At 41.3% G+C, this 25,185-nt stretch overlaps 1 protein-coding gene across 1 annotated transcript in view; it reads right to left on the bottom strand.

Annotated features, from left to right (window-relative positions):
* TECTA (tectorin alpha) overlaps nt 1–25,185 on the bottom strand; it is a gene marked incomplete at both ends in the record, with an annotated part of 117,270 nt that overhangs the window by 47,781 nt on the left and 44,304 nt on the right. The window contains 2 exons of the mRNA XM_081122727.1: nt 522–721; nt 10,798–11,359. Coding sequence (XP_080978853.1) covers nt 522–721; nt 10,798–11,359 — 762 coding nt within the window. The remainder of the gene's footprint in view (nt 1–521; nt 722–10,797; nt 11,360–25,185) is intronic.

Here is a 25,185-nt window from a genome sequence, read left to right as displayed (position 1 = left end):
CAGTTCAGGTGGAATCCTCTGCAGATAGTACCAGAGTGATAGATGGCACATGCTTTCCCTCACTCCCATGGAGCTTCAATAGCCAGAAAGGAAAAGCTATTGCTTCCAGCCTCAAGCCCCATATTTCCCAGTTAAAAATGTCCTTGGCTAAGACAGTTACAAGTGTCATATTCACAGCTACCATATTTCCAAATGCTTTCGAGAAGCAAATTAAGATTAACAGGAGAGGAAATCAGAGGGCCTAGAGACAGGCATAGGGAGAGAGAAACACAAATGCTAAGAGGAGGGAATGCAGAGTGCTAGCGACCGTGCTGCTGCCGAGGAGGGAGGAGAGTGAGGCTCAAATGCATTTCCAAATCCAGTACTCAGTGAGCAAGAGCCTCCACGGACCTGTTCTTAACCTCTCTGTTCTCCCACCTCCCTACAAATAAGCACCCTAATCTTCATGATGAAGCGGGAAGATCGGTCAACTGTGATTAACCTCTTGGCAAAGAGGAACAATCAGTGCCGAGCTCTCCTACCTCGTAATATTTGCCATCTGAGTAGCAGCCGCAGCTGTGGGGCAGGATGCAGCTCTTGCCATTGAGGACATAGCCCGAGTCGCACTGACAGCCCTCCACACAGTAGTGGTTGCAGTCACTTTTCAGGCGGATGGCAGCACAGCGGGGCTGGCAGACACTCACACAGCTCTCATAATGGCTGTTGGGAGGGCAGGTGACAGCTGGAACAGAAGACACAAGTCAAAACTTGTACAGTCCCAAGAACTGTAGGTGATCTCCTGAAGTCATTGCTCACCTACTTAGGGAGATGGAGGGGGTGTTGAGGAAGGTAGAATGAGATTTACCACCTTTTCTTACTAGTATCCTCTCTGCTTACGTAAAGCCTCTGAGTTATTATTGCTTAAACAATGGACCAAAGAGAAGATGAAGGTAGCTGGAGGTTCCTCACATAACCCTTGTCCTCTCTTCAGCCTGTTTCTGAGGTCCTCTAATCTGCTGCCTTAAACACACCTCCCAACATGCCTCTCAGCTTCAGTTAGGCATCCACGCTCACTCCCACCTCTAGGCCCTCACTCATGCGGATCTCCCTTTGGCATGCCTTTCTTTATCCTCACAGCCTATCCAAACTCCCCATTCTTCAAGTCTTATTCATACAGTTCCCCACTCTTACACCTATTCTAATAACTCACCTTCACCTCAGAACTTCCACAGAACCTTCTTCTCAGGCAGTAGTTTATAGACGGTAGGCCTCTGAGCCCCTTGATTGCTGAGAAGGCAAATGTGCCTTATGTGTGTGTGTGTGTAGACTGACCCATGTTAACTATGTTCTATTGATTTCAAAAGCATGCAGATGGTTATGGGAAGCAGTTAGGGTCCTGGTGAAGAGTGTGGGCTCTGGGGCAGATGTAAGAGACCATAGCCAGTTAATTAGCCTCCTGGTTCTCAGCTCCCTAATCTGCAACATGCACATACCCATGACACCTGCTCATGACTTGTCGGGAAGGACTGAGTGAGTCTGTGCTTAGAGCAGTGCTCAGCACAGAAGTGTTTAGTAACTGTTAGCCAATCGCCAATCATTAAAGACAGGTTTGCTTAAAAGTTTTATAGAAACTTATTTTAATAGACAGATATCAAAAGCACAACTACTAATATGTGAGAATTTCTACTCAATGCCACTTAGCCTTGAATTACTGTTTTTGCATTGCTGCGTGACACATCTTGTGCTTTGATACTGTTGCAGTGAACATCCTTGTACATATATTTGCCCTCATGAGTAAGTGAATCTGTACAATAAATTCTGGAAAGTGAAATTACTGGGTCAAAGGGTATATCCATTTAAATCCTTGATAGATGCTACTGAATTGCCTTCTAAAGAGGCTGTGCTAATTTTTCCTCCTACCAGGTCTACAGGAGGTTTATTTTCCCGCATTCTCACTGATTGTTTATCACCAAATTTTCCGATCCTTGGAAATATGACAAGTTAAATGCTGTGGCTATAAGGGATTGCTATCCAGAATATATAGAGAACTCTTAAAACTCAACAATAAAATAATCAAACACCCTGATTAAAAAATGGACAAAAGATTTGAATAGACATTTCTCCAAAGAAGATATATGAATGAAGGTATATAAATGACCAATAAGCACAGAAAATCTGCTCCATGTAACTAATGATCAGAGAAATATATACCAAAACTACAATGAGATCTCATACCCATTAGAATGGCTACTGTTAAAAAAACAGGAAAATAGCAAATGTTGGCAAAGATGTGGAGAAATTAGAACCCTTGTGTACCATTGATGAAAAGTAAAATGGTACAGCTGCTGTGGAAGACATTATGGTAGCTCCTCAAAAGATTAAACATGGAATTACCATATGATCCAATAATTCCACGTCTAGGTAAATACTCAAAAGTTTTGAAAAAAGTATCTCAAAAAGATTTGTATGCCATGTTCACAGCAGCACTATTCACAATAGCTAGAATGTAGAAGCAGCCGTGTCTGTCGATGAGTGAATGGATAAACAAAAGGTGGTATGTACATACAACAGAATATTATTCAGCTTTAAAAAGGAAGGAAAGTCTATATTATACTACAACACAGATGAACCTTGAGGACGTTATGTACGTGAAAGAAGTCACCTGTAAAAAGACAAATACTGTATGATTCCACTTACATGAAGTATCTAAAGTACTCAAGTCCAGAGAGACAGAAATTAGAAGAGTGGTTACTGGGGGTTGGGGATGAGAGCTATTGCTGAATGGGTATGGAGTTTCAGTTTTGCAAGATGAAAAAAGTGCTGGAGGTGGTGGTGGTGGTTGCACAGTATGGACTACTTAAAAGCACTGACATGTACACTAGAAATGGTGAAAAGAGTAAATTCTGTTATATGTATTCTACCATAATAAAAAATGGTATCTGCTATATCCTTCTGCAGTTTGCATTCTTTGTGAGGCCCATCGCCTTTTCATTTGTTTATAATCCATTTGTACGTCTTTTTCTGTTAATTGTCTTTCAATGTCCTTTACACATTTTTTTCTTATTAAATTGTAAAATCTCTTTATAAATGAAAGACTTTTGTCATTCAGTTATTAAATATTTTTCATTTTCCATTTGATTCTGCTTTTTGTGGATATTTATTTGCTTTTATGTTTCTGATATGTAGAAATTTGAAATTTTAAAGTGGTCAAATTTATCAGGTTTTCCCTATGGCTTTATGAGTCTTGCTTAGAAAAGGCCCTCTCTACAGCAAGATTACCAAACTGAACCAAACAAAACTCCTTTATTTCTTACTAGCACTTTTATAACTTTTGTTTGTTTGTTTAATCTTGGTTCTGTCTGGATTTTATTTTGAAGTGAAGAGTGAAGGAGCTGCTTAGATATTTTTCCCCGATAATTTCAAATGCCACTATATAGCAATCTCCCCTTAGCGCTTCGACCTATTTCTATATTTCATATCTTTCTACTGGTTGGTTTTTCTGTTCATGTTCCAGTTTTCATTACTGAAGTTCTACAACATGTTTTGATATCTGGGATGATATGCTACTGATTTAAAGATGTCCATTATTGTTTCAAGTACGCTGGTCCTATTTCTCCAACTAGACTATAAACTTCATACTTTATGCTTCTGATTCTTCCATGGCACCCAAAAAAGTGCTAAGAACATAACAGGAGGCTAAGAAACTTAATTTTTTAAGACAAACTTTGAAATATGAATACTGACTTTCTCAACCCAAATGAAGTAATGAGGGCTGTGAGTGATGATAACCCTACTCTTGAGTTCCACTATGGTCACAGTGTGTCTCTTTCCATGGCCAGTGGGCTGATTTAGCCTTTGCTCCCAGGTGGGCAGGATGCATGGGTTCCCTGAAGAGCCATGGCATACGGTAGAATGGACAGGGCTTTGTAGTCAAAACGACCTGGCTTGAGCCCTGGCTCTGCCACTACCTAGCAGTGCCACCTTGGGCAGGTTACTTACCCTCTCTAAACCGCTTTTCCTCATCTGTAAAATGGGCATAAAAACATCTCCCTCATGAAGTAGTTGTTAAGATAAAATGAGGTTCAGCTTTTCAAAGCTTCTAGTACAGTGCCTGGTGCTTGAATGATAGCTTCTGCCATTAGTAGCTGTCACTGTTTAGTAGCAGTGATAGGATTCTTTTTTTAGTTATTCAACAAAAGTTTATTGGATCTGCAGAGAACTATGTAAGAAAATCCCTAATTACTAGACTTTGCAATGAGGGCTCTGAAGTAGCGGAAGTTGCCTCGGGTCAAAGGGAAAATGGTAGCAGTTCTCAAACGGGACTGACCGCCTACCAGGTGCCAGGCCCGGGAGGCCTGGCTCTTGAGACATCATCACGCTGAATTCTCCAATGGCTGGCAGACACCCCCCACTCCCAATTCTATAGACTGAATACCCCCTTCGGCACCAGGGGATTCCCCAGCTCCCCCGGGCCCGTGGCCTGACCAGGGTTGGGAAGGCTGCACTGCTCTGTGGGGAGAGTACTGTCCAGCTTACTCAAGCCACTTTCCGTGGGAAAATTACCTAATTTCTCTGAGCTTTGGTTTCTTCCTCAAGACCATGGAACTAGTAATAGTACCTACTTTACAGGGTTGCTGTGGGCAGTGAAGAGTACCTAGAGCACCTACACTGGTACCTGGCACATAGTCAGAGCCAAGCAACTTATTCCCTTATTATGTTCTTCAGTTATGTACGTTCACTCTCTAGCACATTAAGTCCTCATTTTAAGGCACTGAAAGAATGAAAGATTCAGCTGAATGAATTTTAAGGAGAGGTTAGTAATTAAGACGATTTACTTCCCCTTCCCTATATGTTCAACTTGGGTCAAGAACTTTCCAATGCATTTACAAATGAGGTAATTGAGTAATAAATTATTTCATTTATAGGACCTGCTAATAGCATTGAGATGTTAAAGAACAGCAGAACTCTGCTCTCAATGAAGCATAAATTTAATGGCAATTCTGGTCTAACTCCTTTCTCCTGAAAGAACCATTTCTCATCGTGCAACCTGTGAACATTGCATTGGATCAAGTCTTAGAAGAATGAGGGGAGGGGAGGGGAGGGGAGGGGTATTAGTTCTGCCTTTACTTCTCAGTGGTTAGAGTTATATGAAATATGGTTACAAGCAAGTATATCCAAGACAGACTTTCTCTGTTCACTGATCTCTCAGATCGAAGGGTGGAACTGGGATTCAGTCTCTCCCAGATTTTTTCTGCTTCTTAACTTTAAAATGGAAAACTAAGGTGCCTCCAAATGTATGCGCCCCCTCCCCCATCCTCACCCACATACTGTCTTTAAATTATGAATATTTCTCTTATTTTAGATTTTCTCTTTGCCAGTTACTGCCACCATCTTCTCAGGTACTCCCTTTTGGATATTCCCCCTGTCCTGAAATGCCAAGGTCGGAGGAGGTATAACCCTACTGTGAGGGACACTGCTAAGCAAATGGAGGAGGCAAGGGTGGGGTGGGTCCAAGGCTGAGGATGAGGAAGGACGGACTCTGCTCTAAGTGCCTTGGATCCAACTCTCCATTACTACGTATAGAGGAAGCAACCGATGTCTGGAAAAAACATCAAGGTGGGGAGAGAAAAGGGTTCTGGTAGAAGGGCAGAAGGACAAGGAAACAGTCTTCATGTCGGTATCAAGTCAGCCTTTCTAAACCGGTTTCCTCACCCTGCAGCACTGTTAGCCCTCTGGGTCCAAGCTCTATAGGGCTAGGGAGACCTTCATCTTCAGAGGTAATGTCATAGGGGCTTGCTAACTCAATTCCTTTTCCTTCCCAGGAGTGACAAAAATTGAGACCCATATTTAAGGTGAGAGTTCCTGGCATTATCCCCCTCAAAAAACAACTATTCCAATGACATCGTCGCTCACTGTAGCTAGAAGCAATGGTTTGGACACACACTATGCCACTCCCCATCCCAGCCATCCTAGAGAGCAGTTCAGCCACATCATGGCTTCAGGAAAAAAGGGTGTCCTTGTAGTGGGTCTCAAGATGAAGCAAGCAATGTCCTTCTTAAAACTCTTTCCCAAATATGCACCATTTCAACACCCCTGAGTCCACAACTTGGTTTTCTGATTTGCAGAAAGGCAAGCTCTCAGGCCAGACTGTGCTCACCCTGATGAATCCAGGGCAGCTCTGGGTAGATATCCAGACCCTGACTTTTTATAGGCATATTTATTTTACTGAAGTTATCGGAGGTCAATTAGTGTGGACAGTAATTCTGGAATCATTACTCCAACGCCTCACTCAGGGACCAAGTCTGGATGAAATGGTATTAAAATCTTTTTTCTCCCTCTCCCCATTTCCTCCAACAATCTGCATGAACATAATTATGTAGAATGTAAATTAACTGTGTGAGTATTAAACAATAACATTCTTTCTGGTTGTTCATCCAAATCCTCTTTTTCCAGAATGCAAAGGGAGTTTGTTCTCTGGGACCCTTGCTGTATCACTTATTTAGAACTCCACACATTCAGCATCAATATGTAGCCTTTTTATACAGTTGGGTCTAAAAAGAAATTTGGTATAGCTAATGATACTGAGATGACAGATCGGCCAAAGACCAATAGTGGTTTCTCCTCCAGTTTTTTCCTAGTATGATGTGCTAAATGAAGGCAAATTCTTTCAGTACATAGTATACCAGTATAGTGAATGAATGGGTCGAGAGCATGAGCTTTGGGGTTAAGAAGGTTGAATTCAGACTTTGCTACTGAGATCGTATAACTGTAGGCAAGTTACAAAATTCCTCTGAGTCTAGGTTTTCCCCAACTAACTGGGTTGCTGAAGAGAATAGATAAGGTAATGCTGATGAAGTGTGTGGCACTGGGATTGGCTCAGAGCATGCCATTAATGTAACAAGAACGCCAGTTAGCATGCAGAATGTGCTGCTGTGTCCCCAGCTACCTCACTGTCCCCTCCGGATGCTTCTGCAGCATGAGGGGTACAGACAGCAGCTTTATCACACCATCACTGGGGGAACTACAGGCCAGGAGGAAAAGTGAGGTGCTCCAAGGCTACACTGCTTCTTAAAGATAGAGCAGGGCCAGAATCCAGGGGCTCTATTCTGTCTCTAATGCTCTTAACACCTTGCTATGTTTCATAAGCTCAAAGTCTGATACAGCACATGTATGAGTCAAATAGAATAACACACTTAGAGAGAGCATAGAAATTATCAATACAACGGTGGGCCCATGAGGTTCTAGAGCTAACTAACCTACTAGCTAACTCTTTCCCTATTAGTCCTTTGTTAGAATTTTATTGTGTACTTGCTGAGTCCAAATACCATGTATGGTGCTCTGCCCTTTATATAAGTGATTGATTAAGATGGTGGAGCAGGTAAAGGCTGTGCTCACCACCTCTCACAACCACATCAAAATTACAAGCCAATTATAGAACAGCCATCATTCAGAACTCCCTGAAGTTCTACAACTGAGGATATACAGAAGATGCCACATCAAGACAGGTAGGAGAGGCTGGTCTCATACTCACATGTGGCAGATAAGAATTGGGAGGGATATCTCAGCTGTAGAGGTCCTTCCTGAGTAGTGAGGAGTCCCAGGCATTCCTCTTAAAGGGCACACACATGGACTTACTTGCCATTGGTCTCACTCAGTCTGAGCTCCAGAACTGGGGCAACAGCTTGAAAGGTGCCAGGGACATATGAGGAGGAACTAAATTGTCTGGTTTCAGGCCGAGGACTGGAAGAGCAGTTTTCTCTCAGACATTATAAGTGCTCGTAGAGGCCATTGTTCCTTTGTTGATCCCTCTCCCCACCCAGCCTGCACACACACGTGGGCACCATATCTGAGTCTCTATCAACCTAGCTAAAACCATTTGCCCCGCCCTGGTGACTCCCTGAGACCCTCCCCCACCCAACTTGCAGGCCCACCCAAGCTGCTTCCAGTAGCTTTTCCATACAAGCAGTTTTGGCTCATGCTGTGGACTTTCCTAAAATCTCTTAGTTTCACAAACCTCAAACAAGCAACATCTGGTCTCAGCATGCCCCCCACCTCTTGCTAAACAGCCCCAAGCCTAACACTAGCAACAGTCAGCCTCAGTTCACTTGCTCAGGCTTTCCAGGCACCTATAAGCCCAGGACAAGTGGCAACCATCTGCAGGTAACTTTATGGCTTATACCAAGTGGCCCTGAGCAGGGCACAGGCAGCAACTGACTGTGGCCTACACCAGAGCCCCTCCCAAGAGGCCCCAGAACCAACACAGAGTGGCCAGATTTAAACAATCATCCTCAGCAATCAGCCAATGTCAATCAAGCATAAATTACAACAGGAAGGCACACATGCCCACACAAGGGACACATGTGGAACACCCAGCTCAGGTGACCAGGGAGACTGTGTCCCTGGGCTCCACAAGACATCTACTACATAAAGCTACTCTACCAAGAACAGTTGATGTAATAGCTCTACCTAATACATAGAAACAAACACAGGGAGACAGTCAACATGAGGAGACACAGAAACATGTCCTAAATGAAAGAACAGAACAAAACTCCAGGAAAAAACCTAAACAAAATAAAGACAAGCTATCTACGAGATGCAGAGTTTAAAACACTGGTCTGGTTATAAGGCTGCTCAATGATCTAGTGAGAACTTCAACCTCAGGGAGACAGGAAACATAAAGTGGGAGATAGAAAATATAAAAAGAACCAGTCAGAAAAGAATAATACAGTAACTGAAATGGAGAATACATTTAAGGAAATCAACACTAGATTAGATGAAGCAGAGGATAGAATCAGCAATTTGGAAGATAAGGTAGCAGAAAATTCCAATCAGAATGGCAAAAACGAAATGATAAAAAAAAGATGAGGATGTCCCACCTGGTGTGGCTCAGTGGTTGCGCATCGACCCATGCACCAAGAGTCACCAGTTCAATTCCCAGTCACGGCACATGCCCAGGTTACAGGCGCGATCCCCAGTAAGAGGCATGTGGGAGGAAACGGATCACTGTTTCTGTCTCATCTATGTTTCTATCTTTCTCTCCCTTCCTCTCTCTCTAAAATCAATAAAAACATATTTAAAAAACGATGAGGACGGTTTAAGGGGCCTCTGGGACAACATCAATTGTTCCAACATTTGCATCCTAGGGGTTCTAGAAGAAGAAGAGAGAGAGCAAGGAACTGTAAACCCATTTGATGAAATAATGATGAAAATGTTCCTTAATATGATGAAGAAAATAGACATAAAAGCCCAGGAAGCACACAGTCCCAAACAAGATGAGTTGAAAGTCCCACACCAAGACACACCATAATTAAAATGCCAAAGGTTAAAGACAAAGAGAATCTTAAAAGCAGCAAGAGAAAAGCAGTTAGTTACCTACAAGGGGCTCCCAACAGAAACTTTGCAGGCCAGAGGGACTGGCACAAAATATTCAAACTGATGAAAGCAAGGACCTACAACCAAGGTTACTCCAAACCAAAGCTGTCATTTAGAATCGAAGGACAGGTAAAGAGCTTCCCAGACAAGAGACAGCTAAAGGAGCTCATCAACCCCCAAACTTGTATCATGGGAAATGTTGAGGGGTTTCTTTAAGAAGAAGAAGAAAGATTACAAACATGAACAATAAAATGACAATATCCATATAGCTATAAATAGTCACTTTAAATGTAAAGATTAAATGCTCCAACCAAAAAGCATAGGGTGGCTGAATGGATGAGAAAACAAGACCCTCACATACGCTGCCTACAAGAGTCTCACTCAGATTGAAAGACATGCACAGACTGAAAGTAAATAAATTTAAAACGACATTTCATGCAAATGGAAAAACAAAAAAAGCTGGGATAGAAAAACTTATACCAGACAAAATAAACTTTAAAATAAAGGGTATAACAAGAGACAAGAAGGACCCAGCAATTTCTCTTCCAGGTATCATATCCAAAGAAACCCGTAACACCAATTCAAAAGCATAGGTGCATCCCTATGTTCACCGCAGCTTTATTTACAATAGCCAAGATATGGGAGCAACCTAAGCGTCCATCACAAATGAATGGAGAAAGAAGTGGTGCCTACATACAATGCAATGTAACTCTTCCGTAAAAAAAGAATGAAATCTTGCCATCTGCAACAACATGGATTGGATCTAGAGTGTATTATGCTGAGTGAAATAAATCAGACAAAGGCAAATGCCCTAATATTTCACTGATATATGGAATCTAAAAACAAAATAAATGAGCAAACTAAGCAGAAACAAAGTCATAGATACAAGGAACCTTTTGATGGTTGCTAGATCAGAGGGAGGTTTGGGGGAATGGGTTTGAAAAAGGAGAAAGGGTTAAGAAGTGCAAATTAATAGTTACAAAATAGCCATGGGGATGTAAAGTACAGCACAGGGAATATAGTAAAAAATATTGTAATAACTATGTATTTTGTCAGATGGGTAATAGATTTATTGGGTGATCACTTTGTAAGTTATATAAATGCCTAATTAGTATGTTGTACACTTGAAACTAATATAATATTGTATGTCAACTGTAATTGAAAAATAAAAAGTGATTGAAAAATAAAATATAATAAAATATTTTTTTAAAAAATAAAAAGGTAAATGATCTTATTTCATCCTCAGAGCAACATATGAAATAAGTCAATTTTACAGAAAAAGAAACGGAGACTCTGGTAGGTTATACATGTTTTAGACAACTAACTCAATTTCAAAGTGCTTATCCTTAAATTGCTCTATTTAATTTTCTATGACACCTATAGAGATGGAAGACCGACCCGTCCACACCAATTAAGACACAAGGCAAGATAAGGGGAAGGACTCACAGCATGACGTGTAATTCCTCCAGCCAGTCACTGCAATCCCCTGAGTCTGGCAGGTGCTGGCGTAGTTCTGTAGCCAGCTGCAGGCAGTCTGCACCGCGCCCCCATCAATGCAAGAGTCAAACAGGCAGTTCTTGTAAAAGAAGGTGGGATTGACTTTGCTGTGACACTTGGTGAAGCCAGCGTTCTGGTTGGGAATTAGGCTGCACAGCTGCTGAACCTTTGAGAAACCTTCCACCTTGGCACAGGAAGGGCAGCGGTCCCCACAGCCCACCTGGCAGAAGGTGTCCCTCTTCACCCAGCTCTGCCCAAACTCATTGACACTGGATGCAAGCAGACCCATAGGCATCTCCAGGTCATCGTCAGGGTTGCCGTTATAGCGGCCACACAAGCCGTAGGTGCTGTTCTGCATGTTTCGTGGGACTGTGATTGACAGGAAAGTCTTCCAGTCATACACAACCTTCAGGCCAAAATCAGTTTCCACCACCACATGGAAGCCAAAGGAAAAGATATTTATCTTCCCTTGTCCCAGTTTCAGAGGTAGATACAGCCGTTCATTGTTGACCTGCAAGAGAAAGAAGTTGAAGTAGAGAAATTCCAGAGATCTTCCAGCTCTTCTCCTAATGATTAGTCTTAAGAGAGATCGCCACAAAGGGTGATTTGAGCAGGTTGAATACAATCTTTGCATTTAGTGTTGTTTACGTCAGTCAACTATTATTATTAGGATCTGAACAGGCTTAAATTACTATCCTTTGTATACTAATATACCGATTTATTTCAGACACCTCTGTTTACATAGCATTCTTTCCCCTAGAAGTTCAAATTGTTTCCTCCAACATAATGATAGAGTAATAAGAATTCAATTAAAGTTCAGACTAAAACACCCAAACCTGGAATGCCTGTGTTTCTATTTCCAGCTCTATTGTGGAATTATTTTAGGCAAGCCCCAATTTATTAATTCCTTTGGGATATGTTGTTGTTGTTGTTGTTTTGTTGTTGTTGTTATTTCCCCGGAAGAATGACTTCATTTGCTGGTCCTTCTTTACCCAGCAACATCCCTCTCACCCTCCAGACCATGCTCAAATATCCTATCTTCTATTAAGCAAGATGATCTGAGCCCATGGTCAGAATTAATCCCTCCTTTATCTGGGCAATGACAACATGTTGTTTATCTCTTGTAATCTTCTCCACCTTCAACCAAGATCAAGCATTGCACACTGTTACTGAGGCACATATCACAATCTGCCTCATAGTATGGTTGGTTGTCTGCATTTCTAGCTCACCTACAAGATTATGAGCAACTTGAGGGCAGGGCCCATACTTTGTTGATCTTTATGTCCACTCCCTCCTGGCTACCTGTGCGTCAGCACAATGCCGTACACAGACAGGGCACCTGACACGTTTCCTCCCATACACTTTTAAATTCAGAAAACAAGGAAATCCCTTAATGCAAAACTCCAGAACTGTACTCCCCTTGAACTATTTGATTCAGATGAGACAAACTGTATAACTCCTGGCTAGGTGAGTGTGTGATGGCAACAGAGATGGCTTTAAGGGCTAAGAGGAGAGTTGGTCTTCCCAGTGAGAGAAGTAGGTACTGCTCCTATGGGGTGTTCTGAGAGTGCTCTATGACCACAAATACCTTCCCTCCTGACTGCTTAATCTCTCTCTTATCTGACACCCCTCCCTCATCTCCACTGCACTACTTTAGTTCAGACTCTCACCACCTTTCACCTTGATTACTGAATGCTCTCCTAATGGTCTCCCTGCTCTGGTGTTGCTCCTGTCCTCCATTCACTCACTAATGTCACTCCAATATTTCCTAATGCAACTGAAAGCAGTTAATCCAACACGTGAAACCCTCTCTGTGACCTGAATGAAACATTTGATATGCTGAGCACATCCCACAGGTTTCTAGAGCTGGCATCTGTCTTTTAGGGCTCCCCCACTTCCTCTGCCACTCCAGCAATATCTAGCACTTTGCAGTTCCCCTCATGGCCCAAGCTGCGTCCTTCCACCCACCATTTCCTTTGCTGCAAGAGTGGTGGTGCTTCCTGTGCCTGCCTGGGACCTCCATCCTCAGCCACTGTGAATAAAGGCTAAAGGTAACTCAGCTGGCCGTGGCTCCATGGCAGTCACTTGACCCAGGAGGTTATGACCCCCCACACACAATGCAACCACACCTCCCCACCCTAAGGGCATTGACTGACCAACATAGGGGACCACCTTTGTGTGCAGGTCACGTGTCAGAGCTCCTGGGGCCCAGGTAGAAGCTGGGTTCCGGCTCAGATCACATCCTTGCTGAACTCTCTTCCCCTGGTGCCTCCCTCACTTTCCCAAGATTGCCCACCTCAGACTCTGCCCCTAAGCAACCTGCCTCAAGAAAGCAATGATGTACTTCCCCCTCTTTACGGGGCACTATTCGCCCTTCAAATTTCAACAACTCTCTCATCTTCTACAAATATTTTTCTTGGCAAAATTCATTCACCCATTCAGTAGGCATCAATTTGGCACTACTGTGCACCAGGCACTGCACTAAATGCTAGACTAAAGCACAGGGCCCTTTTCCTAGTAGCTCACAGGCATATGGAGAGGCAAGTACATAAAGAGATAATACTAACACCATCTGATCAAAGCTGCAATAGAGATAAATAGATTTTACTTATAGGCACCAAACTCAGCCTGGGGACAGAATGAGGGATGCCTGCAGAAGATGTGCCCACACCTGATTCTAATAGATGAGTAGATACTGGCCAGTCAAGGAGGAATAAAAGCAGAGGAAAGAGAATCCCAAGAAAAGGCAAGAAGGCAGAGAAATGAATATGAAGAATTGCAGCAATTTAGTGCTACTGGAGCATAAAATGTGACCTTGGGAGTGGTGGGAGATGAAGATGGAGATGGAGAAGTGGAGAGAGCTTGGATTGTGGGGGCCTCGTATGCAATGTCACAAATGTCAGAGAGGCTCAGGAGTTAAAGTCTGAAAAAGACTCATTCATTTCTCAAAAAAGGAGTCATCAGTGACCTTAATAAGAGAAATTCAATAGAATAATGACGCCAGAGTCAGACTGCAGAAGTTAAACAGCAAATAGGATATATGGAAGCAGACATGTCCTTTGCCAGGAGTCTGGACAGAAAGGGGAGAAGAGACTGGATAGAAGCTAGTATAAAATGGGGGTCAAGGTGTGTTTAGAATGAGCATGTTTGCAGGTTAGAGACACAGTAGGGAGAGGGGAAGACAGATGGGCAAGGTGCCTGGGAGGGAGGAGGTGAAGACGCTGCGATAGGTCTTCAATGACAGGGTACAGGGGGTGGGAGGAGGGAGGGAGTACCCGGTGAGCACAACTTTCCCAGTGGGAGGTCCGGAGACTGAGTGACTTAGGCTGTGTGTAAACACAGAACAGAAATGTGGAAAGTCACTGAGTGAAGCGTGGGCCATGAAGACTCACACCAATACACTAAAAGCTCTGCATCCAAAGGCTCCCAGGTGCCAGCTTGCTTCTCCTCCTGTTTTCTTTTCTATATTCTTGGCTACAGGGTGTCAAGCAGGAGGCAACACCTTGGGAATAAAATATAACAGAATTAATGCTAAGGGCTTATAGATTCTGTCACTGTCCAGGAGAACCCTGAGGAAGCAACACACTCTGAAGCCCAGAAATGCCACCTCCATCCTGATATCACTGCCCTGTCTATGAGTGAGACACGGAGAGAAAGAGGGAGCAGAGGGAGAGGAGGCAGAGAAAGGGAGAGGTTGGCACAGAAGCAGAGCCTGGTGGATGGAGGAGGAAGGTGCAGAGGAGGAAGAGAAGAGGGCATGAGGATGAGTGTGGGGAAATGTATTTCAAATATTTAAATGTTGGAAATAAGACCACATATTAGATTTTTATTGGAGAACTTTCCTTTAAACAACTGGCTCTGATAGCTTCTACAGCCTGTTCAGCCACCTGAAGTCCTGTCATACCTCACACTTGGCTCCATCTCCAGGTCTTCATTGATGCTTCCTTTTCCTAAGGCCCTTACACCATCCTTGGCCTGGCTAACATGCTCCTTCAGGGCTCAGTTCTGGGTCATCTTTACCAGAAAGCACCCCACAAAGCCACTGCTGGCTTAGGCAACCCATCTTTTGTGCTCCCATGACCCTCCACCTTTGTAGCACATCACATGACACCCACATTCCCTGAGAACACATCTGTCTCTCCCACTAGACCCTGAATTATCTTAGGACAAAAGTCATGTTTAATTCATTGTTTTTTTTTACCAGCAGAACTTGGCACAGAACAGGCATAAATATAAGATCATTAAACTAATTAGAGCTAGAGTGAGGCTCAAAACCTCACTCTTCTCTGATGGCTACAGGTTTGGCAGTCAGTGACAAAGACACCAGCTGTGAGGGTCCTCACAATCTTCCCTTTGGCTGGACCATGACAGACCCAGCTGAGAGGACACCTTTACTGAACTCAGGCTGTGGACAGCTGAGACGTGCACTGCCTCAGCGTCCTGGAGTGGCTCACCCTGTTGCTCACCATTGTAACCATTTGGTATATGGACAGCATGTTTATTTCTAGTTTTTCTTGACTTAGTACATTTTCCCATGTCCTCCACTACTGTTTAATGCTGGGAAAGGTCAGAGTCATAAAGGCCCCCTGTGTCCCAAAGAATCACTTCTATATCACCTCCATTTCTAACAGCACAGGCAATGACCCAGGGCTCGGCACTATTCTGCTTAGCACTTCACTGCACACTGTCCTTATGATGGGCATTATTCCACTCTTAGGGAGAGATGGTGACTAAAAATAATATCATGGGGAAACAAGTGGAAATCGTTAAACAAGCAGATCCTGCAGAGCATATTAGTAATTCAAAGTAAATACTAAATCTATCCCCCAGGCCCCAAAAGAAAAAAAACTTCAGTGTGTCTTGAACTTGGTTTTCTTGTCACAGATTTGAAAGCTATAAACTCTGTTCCCAGCTTAGACACCTAGGACACCTGGGTGACTTAGAAAGTTGAGCTCTGGTAAGGAGTCCCCTCTACCCATTTAACCGATTCCTCCCTGATGCTCCTTATTCTGGAATTACCCCTTGTAGTGGATTAAATCATGTCCCCCAAAGATATGTTGAACTCTTAATCCCTAGTAACTGTAAATGTGCCCTTATTTGAAACGAGGATCTTTGCAGATGCAATCAAGTTGCGATAAGATCATATTAGATTAGGGTGGGCTTTAAAACCAATGACTAGTGTCCTCGAAAAAGGAGAGAGAGATTTTTCACAGGGAAACAGAAGACACAGAGAGAAAAAGGCCAAATAAAGACAGAGGCCAGAGACTGGAGTTATGTTGCCACAAGCCCAGGATTTCCTACAACCAGCGGATGTTAGGGAAAACGCCTGGCGCAGATTTTTCTGTAAGAGGAAGCATGGGCCTACTAACATTGATTTCGTACTCCTAGCCTCCAGAACTGGAAGAGAATACGTTCCTGTTGTTTTAAGCCACCTAGTCTGTGATGCATTGTGAGGGAGCCCTGAGAAACTTAGACACCCTTCCCTTTCCATCTCTCTATGGGAGGAAGAATCCAAAGGTGTGGTTCTCATGATTTTTGTCTTTAGTCATGAGTATATTGCATGAGATTAGAGCAGGATACATGCCTGCAAGGTAAGCTGACCCATTAGGCTTTATTCCTAAAGCAAAAGGAAAGGAAGTGGAGCATGTAGTGAGAGTGGAGAATAGCTATCAGGAAGCAGAGAAGGCAGAGCATAAATAAGAGTAAGTGTACATGAGGCTCCAATGATCTATAGATGAAAATAACTGGGTCAGAAAACAACATGTGTAGCCCCAGATGTCTATATACCTAAAAGGTGAAAGCATGTAACACAAGGCAGAAAATATCATTTCATAATACATTGGATAAGATGGGACCTATGAAAAGATTATATTTTAATAGAAGAAAAACCCTAAAAGGTAGAAAGATGGACAAGTGTTGAATGTCAAGGCAATAAGGAACTGCATGGAAATTTACAAATTTAGGAAAGAAGAAAGTGATAGGTAAAAGTTATACTCACCTCCTCCCAGAATCAAACTAGAATTACAACTAAAATGTAGATCAACCTGAATAACCAACTAAAGACTAACTGAACAGAAGTCTTATAACCAAGGATTTAAAGAAGAAGCCACATCAAGACTGGTAAGAAGGGAGGAGATGCAAAAAGGGGTGGCCCCACTCCCACAGGTGGTGGTTGAGAATCTGGAGGGATATCTCAGCTGCAAAGCTTCCCCCATTAGGAGTGTGGAGTCTGAACCCCACTTTAGGCTCCCCAGCCCAAATCACCAAATCTGGGAAAAAGAGCCCATATATTATGTGGCTGTGAAAATCAGTGGGGATTCTGTCTACTATGTAGAGACCAGCATCTTCTAGAAACCCAGATACTCTCTTAAAGGGGCAGCACTCAAAATCTGGTTAGCAGCCACTCACTCTGGGCTCTAGCAGAGAGAGGCAGCTTGGTGCAAACTACAGTAGTGCAAGGAGAGACTGGGTTGTATGTCTTTGGGGAGAGAGCTGAAGGGACAGCTGTCAGTTTCCCTGTGCTGAGTTCCTCTTCCACACCACCCTGAGATGCCAACTTTATTGAGTCAAACACTCCCCTCCGTATGTCATCAGCCTGGAAGAATGCGGTAGTCCCACCATCGCCCTGCTCTGCCAAGCTCTTGCTTTATGGAGGAGTCAGCTGCCTATGCCCCTGGTGTAGAGGTCTGGGTGGACTCAGGGGTGTCAAAGATTGAGTTGGGTAGCTCTGGGGTGGGGACCATTCACCCCCCTTTCTCTTGAGCCTGAATGATGTCATTCCCTCATGGGAGATCCACTAGCCCCACCCTCCCACTCCCAGTGGTCCAACCCTGCCAAGCTCTAGAACTCTCAAGGAGGTCCAAGCAGAATTCTGAATAGACTGAGCTGTGTTGCTTGAAGTCAGGGTCCATTTTTTCCTCATATGCCTGAGAGGTACAAAGCCCTCCCTTCACACGGCCAAATATTGGTCTGTTGGGGCCTGAAAAACTCTGCTGGCCTCACCCTGACAACTCCCTGAAACCCTGCCCCACCACAAAGGTCTGCTGGAAACTGACTTTAGTGTACTATGATACATTTGCTGAGCGACCTTAGACCCAGCATTGGCACCAAGTCTGAATCTGTATCAAGCTGGTGAACCACTCATGCCTACCTGATGACTCTCATTGAGAACCTACTTTATGCAACTTGTATACCACCAGAGGCTCTTTCAGTGACTGAGAGTAACAGGCAGCCTATAGATGAAGTCATGCAGAGGTGGATCTCAGAATGGCTTGAGCCATTTTCTGACCTGCCCCTGAGCTCAGTGCTAAAAAAAGCCAGCCTTGGTGTGCAGCTTGCCCCTTCCCATGCACACCCAGGCCCAACAGAGAAAGTCATGCACTGTGGATCACCTTGTAGATCCAAATAGGTTGCCCAGAGCCAGTAGAAGGCAGGATTTGACATTGGCCTGCACCAGAGTCCCTCCCAAGAGATGCCAGAACCAACACACTAGTAGTCAGCTTCAGAAAACATCATAGCAGGATCCAAATAGCTCCACAAGCAGCACAATCAAAGGGTGATCTTGGTAGACCCTGCCGAGACGAATTACACTTTGTGTGGTCAGCACCTGCACAGCAGCTCATACACTGTGGTTGGCATTGATCCTTAAATAAACCAGCCAGAGGGTAAACCCTCCGCACAAACAAGCCAAGAACAATCAAGACTCAACTACAAGAGGAGAGCTCACATAACTCACAAAAGGGACATCCCTGAAGCACCCAGCTCAGGTGGTCAGAGAGACTGCGTCACTGGGTCCAACACAACACCTACTATTTAAAGCCACCCTACCAAGACTCGGAGATATAGCAGATCTACCTAATACACAGCAAAAAACACACAGAGAGGCAGCAAAACTGGGAAGACAAAGAAACATTCCCCAAATGAAATAACAGAAAAATCTCCAAAAACAAACAAACAAAAAAACTAAATTAAATGGAGGTAAGCAATCTACCAGGTATACAGTTCAAAACAATAGTTATAAGGATGCTCAAGGAACTTAGTGAGAACTTCAACAGCATAAAAAAGGAAATGGAAACCATAAAAAGGGCAAATCACAAATGAAGAATACAATATTAGAAATGAAGAATATACTAGAATAAATAAACAGAAGTTAGATGAAGCAGAGGATTGAATCAGTGATTTAGAGACAAGGTAGCAGAAAACACCCAATCAGAGAAGAAGAAAAAGAATTCTATGAAATAAGGATAGTTTAAGAGACCTTTGGGACAACATAAAGCATAACAACATCCATATGGTAGGGGTACCAGAAGGAGAGGAGAGAGAGAAAGGGATTGAGAATCTATGTGAAAAAACAAAGACTGAAAACTTCCCTAAATTGGTGAAGGAAAAAGATACACAGGTCCAGGAAGCACAGAGAGTCCCAAACAAGATGAACCTAAAGACCCCCACACCAAGACACATCATAATTAAAATGGCAAAGGTTAAAGACAAAAACAGAATCTTAAAAGTAGAAAGAAAAAGACGGCAACCTACAAGGGAGCTCCTATAAGACTGTCTCCAGGTCTCCCAACAGAAACATTTCAGGCCAGAAGGGATTTGCATGAAATATTCAAAGTGATAAAAAGCAAGGATCTACAACTGAGACTACTTTGACCATCAAGGCTATAATTTAAAATTGAAGGTGAAATAAAAAGCTTCTCAAACAAGGAAAAAAACAAAGAAGTTCATTACCACCAACCCAGTATTACAAGAAATGTTAAAGGGGCTTCTTTAAGAAAAAGAAAGAAAAAAAAGGAACATATCTACTACGAATAAAATGGCAAAATATATGAACCTATCAATAATCACTTTAAATGTAAATGTCATAGATTCTCTAATCAAAATGTTTAGGGTAGCTGAATGGATAAGAAAACAAGACCCATATACATGCTGTCTACAGGTGACCCACCTCAGAATGAAAGGCACACAGAGATTGAAAGTAAAGAGATGGAAAAAGAGATTTCATGCAAATGGAAATAAAAACAAAATAGCAGGGGTAGCAATACTTATATCTGACCAAACAGACTTTAAAACAAAGGCTCTAATAAGAGACAAAAAAGGACCATACATAATGATAAAGGGATCAATCCAACAAGAGACTATAACTGTTGTAAACATTTATGCACCCAACATAGGAGCACCTAAATACAGGGTGGGGCAAAGTAGGTTTACAGTTGTTTGTATGGAAAATAATACAATAATTAATAAATAAAAATACAAGAATAAACTGTTTCATGTACTCACAACTGTAAACCAACTTATGTCCCATCTTATATATAAAGCAAATCTTAATGGACATAAAAGTAGAGATCAACAGCAATACAGTCATAACAGAAGACTTTAACACCCCATTAACATCAATAGATAGATCTTCCAGGCAGAAAATCATCAAGGAAACAGTAGCCTTAAGTGACACAATAGATCAGAAAGACTTAATTGATATTTTCATAGCATTTCACTCCAAAGCAGCAGAATATACATTCTTTTCAAGTGCACATGGAAAAATTTCCAAGATAGATCACATGTTAGGACACAAAACAAGTCACAACAAATTTAAGAGAATGAAATCATATGAAGCATCTTCTCTAACCATGATAATATGAAACGAGAAATACATTACAAGAAAAAAACCTAAAAAACACACAAACAATGGAGGCTAAATAACATGTTACTGAACAATGACTGGATTAACAATGAGATCAAGGAAGAAATAAAAAGTTACCTTGAGACAAATAAAACCCCTAATCTATGGGACACAGAGAAAACAGTCCTAAATGGCAAATTCATGGCAATAGGGCCTACCTCAAGAAGCAAGAAAAATCTCAAATAAACCTTCCAAACTTACACCTGAAGAAATTAGAAAAAGAACAACAAACAAAGCCCAAAGTGAGTAGAAGGAAAGAAACAATAAAGATAAGAGCTGAAATAAATGACATAGACATTAAACACACACACATGCAGACACACACACACACACACACACACCCCTCAAGAACTAATTCTTTGAAAAGATAAACAAAACTGACAAACCTTTAACCAGAGTAATCAAGAAAAAAAAGGAGACAACACAAATAAATGAAATCTGAAACAAAAGAGAAAGACAAGTGACACTACAGAAATCAAAAGGGTTATAAGAAAATATTACAATGAGATGTCAATAAATTGGACACTGTGGAAGAACTGGATAAATTCCTAGAAAAATAAAAACTTCCAAAACTGAATCAAGAAGAATCAGAAAACCTGAACAGACCAGTTACAATTTATGATAGCAAAGCAGTAATAATAATAATAATTAAAAAACTCCCAGAAAACAAAAGTCCTGGACCAGATGGCATCACAGGTAAATTTTAACAAACATTCAAGGAAGAACTAACACTTATCCTTCTCAAACTATTTCAAAAAAAGAAAATCAAGAGGAAGGAACACTCCAAAGAGCATTTTTTGAGGCCAGCATTATCCTAATTCCAAAACCAGGTAAGACACTACAAAGAAAGAAAATTATAGCCCTGCCAAGGTGGCTCAATATGTTGGAGTGTCATCCCATACACCAAGAGGCTGCAGGTTTGATTCCAGGTCAGGACACATACCTAGGTTGCAGGTTCAATTCCCCCATAGGGGCTCATGCAGGAGGCAACTGATTGATGTTTTTCTCTCACATTGATGTTTCTCCCCCCTCTCTCTTTCTCTCCCTGCCTCTCTCTCTAAAAAATCAATAAGCATACCCTCAGGAGAAGATTTAAAAAAAGAAAATTATAGGCCAATATCCCTGATGAACATAGATGCAAAAATACTCAACAAAATATTAGCAAACCAAACCTAGCAATACATTAAAAATATCATGCCCCATGATCAAGTGGGATTTATTCTTAGGATGCAAGATTGGTACAATACTCATGAATCAACTAATGTGATACACCACATAAACAAAATGAAGGATAAAAATCATATGATCACATCAATAGATGCAGACAAAGATTAAACAAAACCCAGCACCCACTTATGATAAAAAAAATCTCAGTGAAGTGGAAATAGAGGAAACATACCTCAACATAACAAAGGCCATATATGACAAACCCACAGCAAACATCACACTCAATGCAGGGAAACTATAAGTGTTTCTCTTAAGATCTTGAACAAGACAAGGATGTCTGCTTTCACCACTCTTATTCAACATAGTTCTGGAGGTTCTAGCCACAGCAATGAGACAAGATGAGGAAATAAAGGTATCCAAATTGGAAAGGAAGAAGTAAAACTGTCATTAATTGCAGGTGACATGATACTGTATATAGAAAGCCCTAATGACTCCACCAAAAAACTACTAGAACTGATAAATGAATTCAGTCAAGTAGCAGGATACAAAATGAATATTAAGAAATCAGTTGTATTTTTGTACAAAAATAATAAACTATCAGAAAGGGAAACTAATAAAACAATACCATTTACAACTGCATCAAAAATATAAAATACCTAGGAATAAATTTAACTAAGACTTGTACTTTGAAAACTATAAGACGCTGAAGAAAATCAAAGAATATACAAATAAATGAAATCATATACTGTGTTAACGGATAGGAAGAATTAACATAATCAAAATGTCCATAGTATCCAATACAATCTATAGATTCTACACAATTCCTATTTAAAAAACCAATGGCGCCCGGCCGGGCGTGGCTCAGCGGTTGAGCATCGACCTAGGATCCAGGCGATCGATCGGGGTTTGACTCCTGGTCAGGGCACATGCCCGGGTTGCGGGCTAGGCAGCCAATCAATGACTCGCTCATCATTGATATTTCTATCTCTCTCTCCCTTCCTTTCCTCTCTCTGAAATCAATAAAGATATGTTTAAAAATAAATAAATAAATAAAAAATAAAAATAAAAAACAAATAATCCAGAAACATATATGGAATCACAGAAGACCCTGAATAGCCTCAGCAGTCTTGACAAAGTAGAACAAAGTTGGAGGCATCACACTACCTGATATCAAACTATACTATAAGGCTATAGTAATCAAAACAGCATGATACTGGCATAAAAGCAGACATATAAATCAATGGAACAGAATCAAGAGCCTAGAAATAAAACCATGCCTACATGGTCAACGAATATATGACAAAGAAGGCAAGAACATAGAATGGATAAAGACAGTCCATTCAATAAATGGTGCTGAGAAAATTGGACAGAAACATGCAAAAAAATAAAACTTGAACTCCTTCTTACACCACACACAAAAATAAACTCAAAATGAATTAAAGACTTAAATGTAAGACTAGAAAACATTAAAATCCTTGAAGAAAACATAGCCAGTAAACTCTCTGACATTTCTTAGCAATGTTTTTTCTGCTATATCTTCTCAGGCAAGGGAACCAAAAGAAAAAAATAACAAATAGGACTATGTCAAACTGAAAATTTTTGCACAACAAAGGAAACCATCAAGGAAGTAAAAACAACCTACTGAATGGGAGAAGATATCTGCAAATGATACATCCAATAAGGGATTAATATAGAAAATTTATAAAGAACTCATACAACTCACTACCAAAATACCAAACAATTCCATTAAAAATGGGTACAGGACCTGAATAGACACTTCTCCAAAGAGGACACACAGATGGCCAATAGACATATGAAAAGATGCTCAATTTCACTAATCATCAGAGAAATGCAAATTAAAACCACAATGAGATATCACCTCACACCTGTCAGAATGGCTCCATCAATAAATCAACAAACAGCAAGTGTTGACAAGATGTGGAGAAAAGAGAACCCTCATACACTGTTGGTGGGACTGTAAATTTGTACAGCTGCTGTGAAAAACAGTATGGAGGGTCCTCAAAAAATTAAAAATGGAGCTGTCTTATGACCCAGCGATTCCACTTCTGGTTATATATCTGAAGAAATCCAAAACACTAATTGGAAAGAATAGATGTGCCCCTCTGTTCATTGCAGTGTTATTTACAATAGCCAATATATGGAAGCAACCCAAGTGCCTATCAATAGACAAGGAGATAAAAAAAGTGGTGATACAAATATACAATGGAATATTACTCGCCCATAAAAAATAATAAAATGTTAGTATTTGTGACAGCATGCATGGACCTAGAGAGTATTATAATAAGTGAAATAATTCAGTTAGAGAAAGACAAATACCATATGAACTTACTTATCTGTGGGATCTAAGGAACAAAAAAAAGGAACAAGCAAATTGAAAGAGACTCACAGAGAATGAACTGGTAGTTGCCAGAGGGAAGGGAGGTTGGGAAACTGGATTAAAGAGGTGAAGGTATTGAGAAGTACAGATTGGTAGTTACAAAATAGTAATGAGGATGTTAAGTACAGCATAAGGAATATAGTCAATGATAATTGTAATAACTTTGAATGGTACCAGGTGGGTACTGGAAATATTGGAGGAACACTCTGTAAAGTATATGATTGTCTAACCACTATGCTGTATACCTGAAACCAGTACAAAATAATAGAGAGTAAACTGCAATTGAAAAATTAAAATTAAAAGTAAAAATAAAATTCTAAAAAAATGTATAAATCTAAGGGTAGTGATACATCAAATGATCAATGTCTGATAAGTCTAACACATATGATGAAAATGGATTATAGGGAAGTTATTGTAATGTCCAGCTTAAACTATCCAGATATCTGTTGGAAACCTTACATGCTAAAAGCAAAGTATCTGATATATTTCTAATTTTCCCCAGTGGCAATTTAATCTCCTAGATTGCTGCAAATGTGACCAGCAGCAAAATGAAAGTCATAGGAACCCTGGAAGAAAGGTGTTATTATGTCATCTCATTCACTCACTTGACAAATGTGAGTGTCATGACATGCAGGTCACTGTATATTGATTTAATATGAAGATGAATTAGGTGTGGCTCCTGCCCTCAAGAAATGCACGGTTAGAACTGAGTTAGTATGAACATCACAAAAAACACAGCATGATTAATGTAATAATGGATACAGTAACCAACTGTTATGAGAAGCACAGAGGAAAGCAATCAGGGATTTAGGTATAATATCCAAGAAAGGGAAGAATGGGCATAGTGAGACCTCTACCTTAGATGCTAAGGCACATTTTCCAAAAAATGTGAAAGGGACAGCAGTTTATGAAGCTCAGAAACCTCTTTGTCAGAGAAGGAGGTTCAGGAAATCCTCAGGGAGGAAAGTATCAGTAGACTTGTCCAGGCAACTCTTAAGTTAACAGCTCAGAATTTTAAAGAGAATGTATACACGGTGAAAAGGAGCCCCCTTAGAAATCAATCATGCCACAGATCAACGAGGGAAATGTG

This window comes from Miniopterus schreibersii (assembly GCF_964146895.1).
Source record: "Miniopterus schreibersii genome assembly, chromosome: 20".
Taxonomy (NCBI): Eukaryota; Metazoa; Chordata; class Mammalia; order Chiroptera; family Miniopteridae; genus Miniopterus; species Miniopterus schreibersii.
Note: the sequence above shows the minus strand (reverse complement) of the source record. Positions and strands in the feature narration are given on the sequence as shown.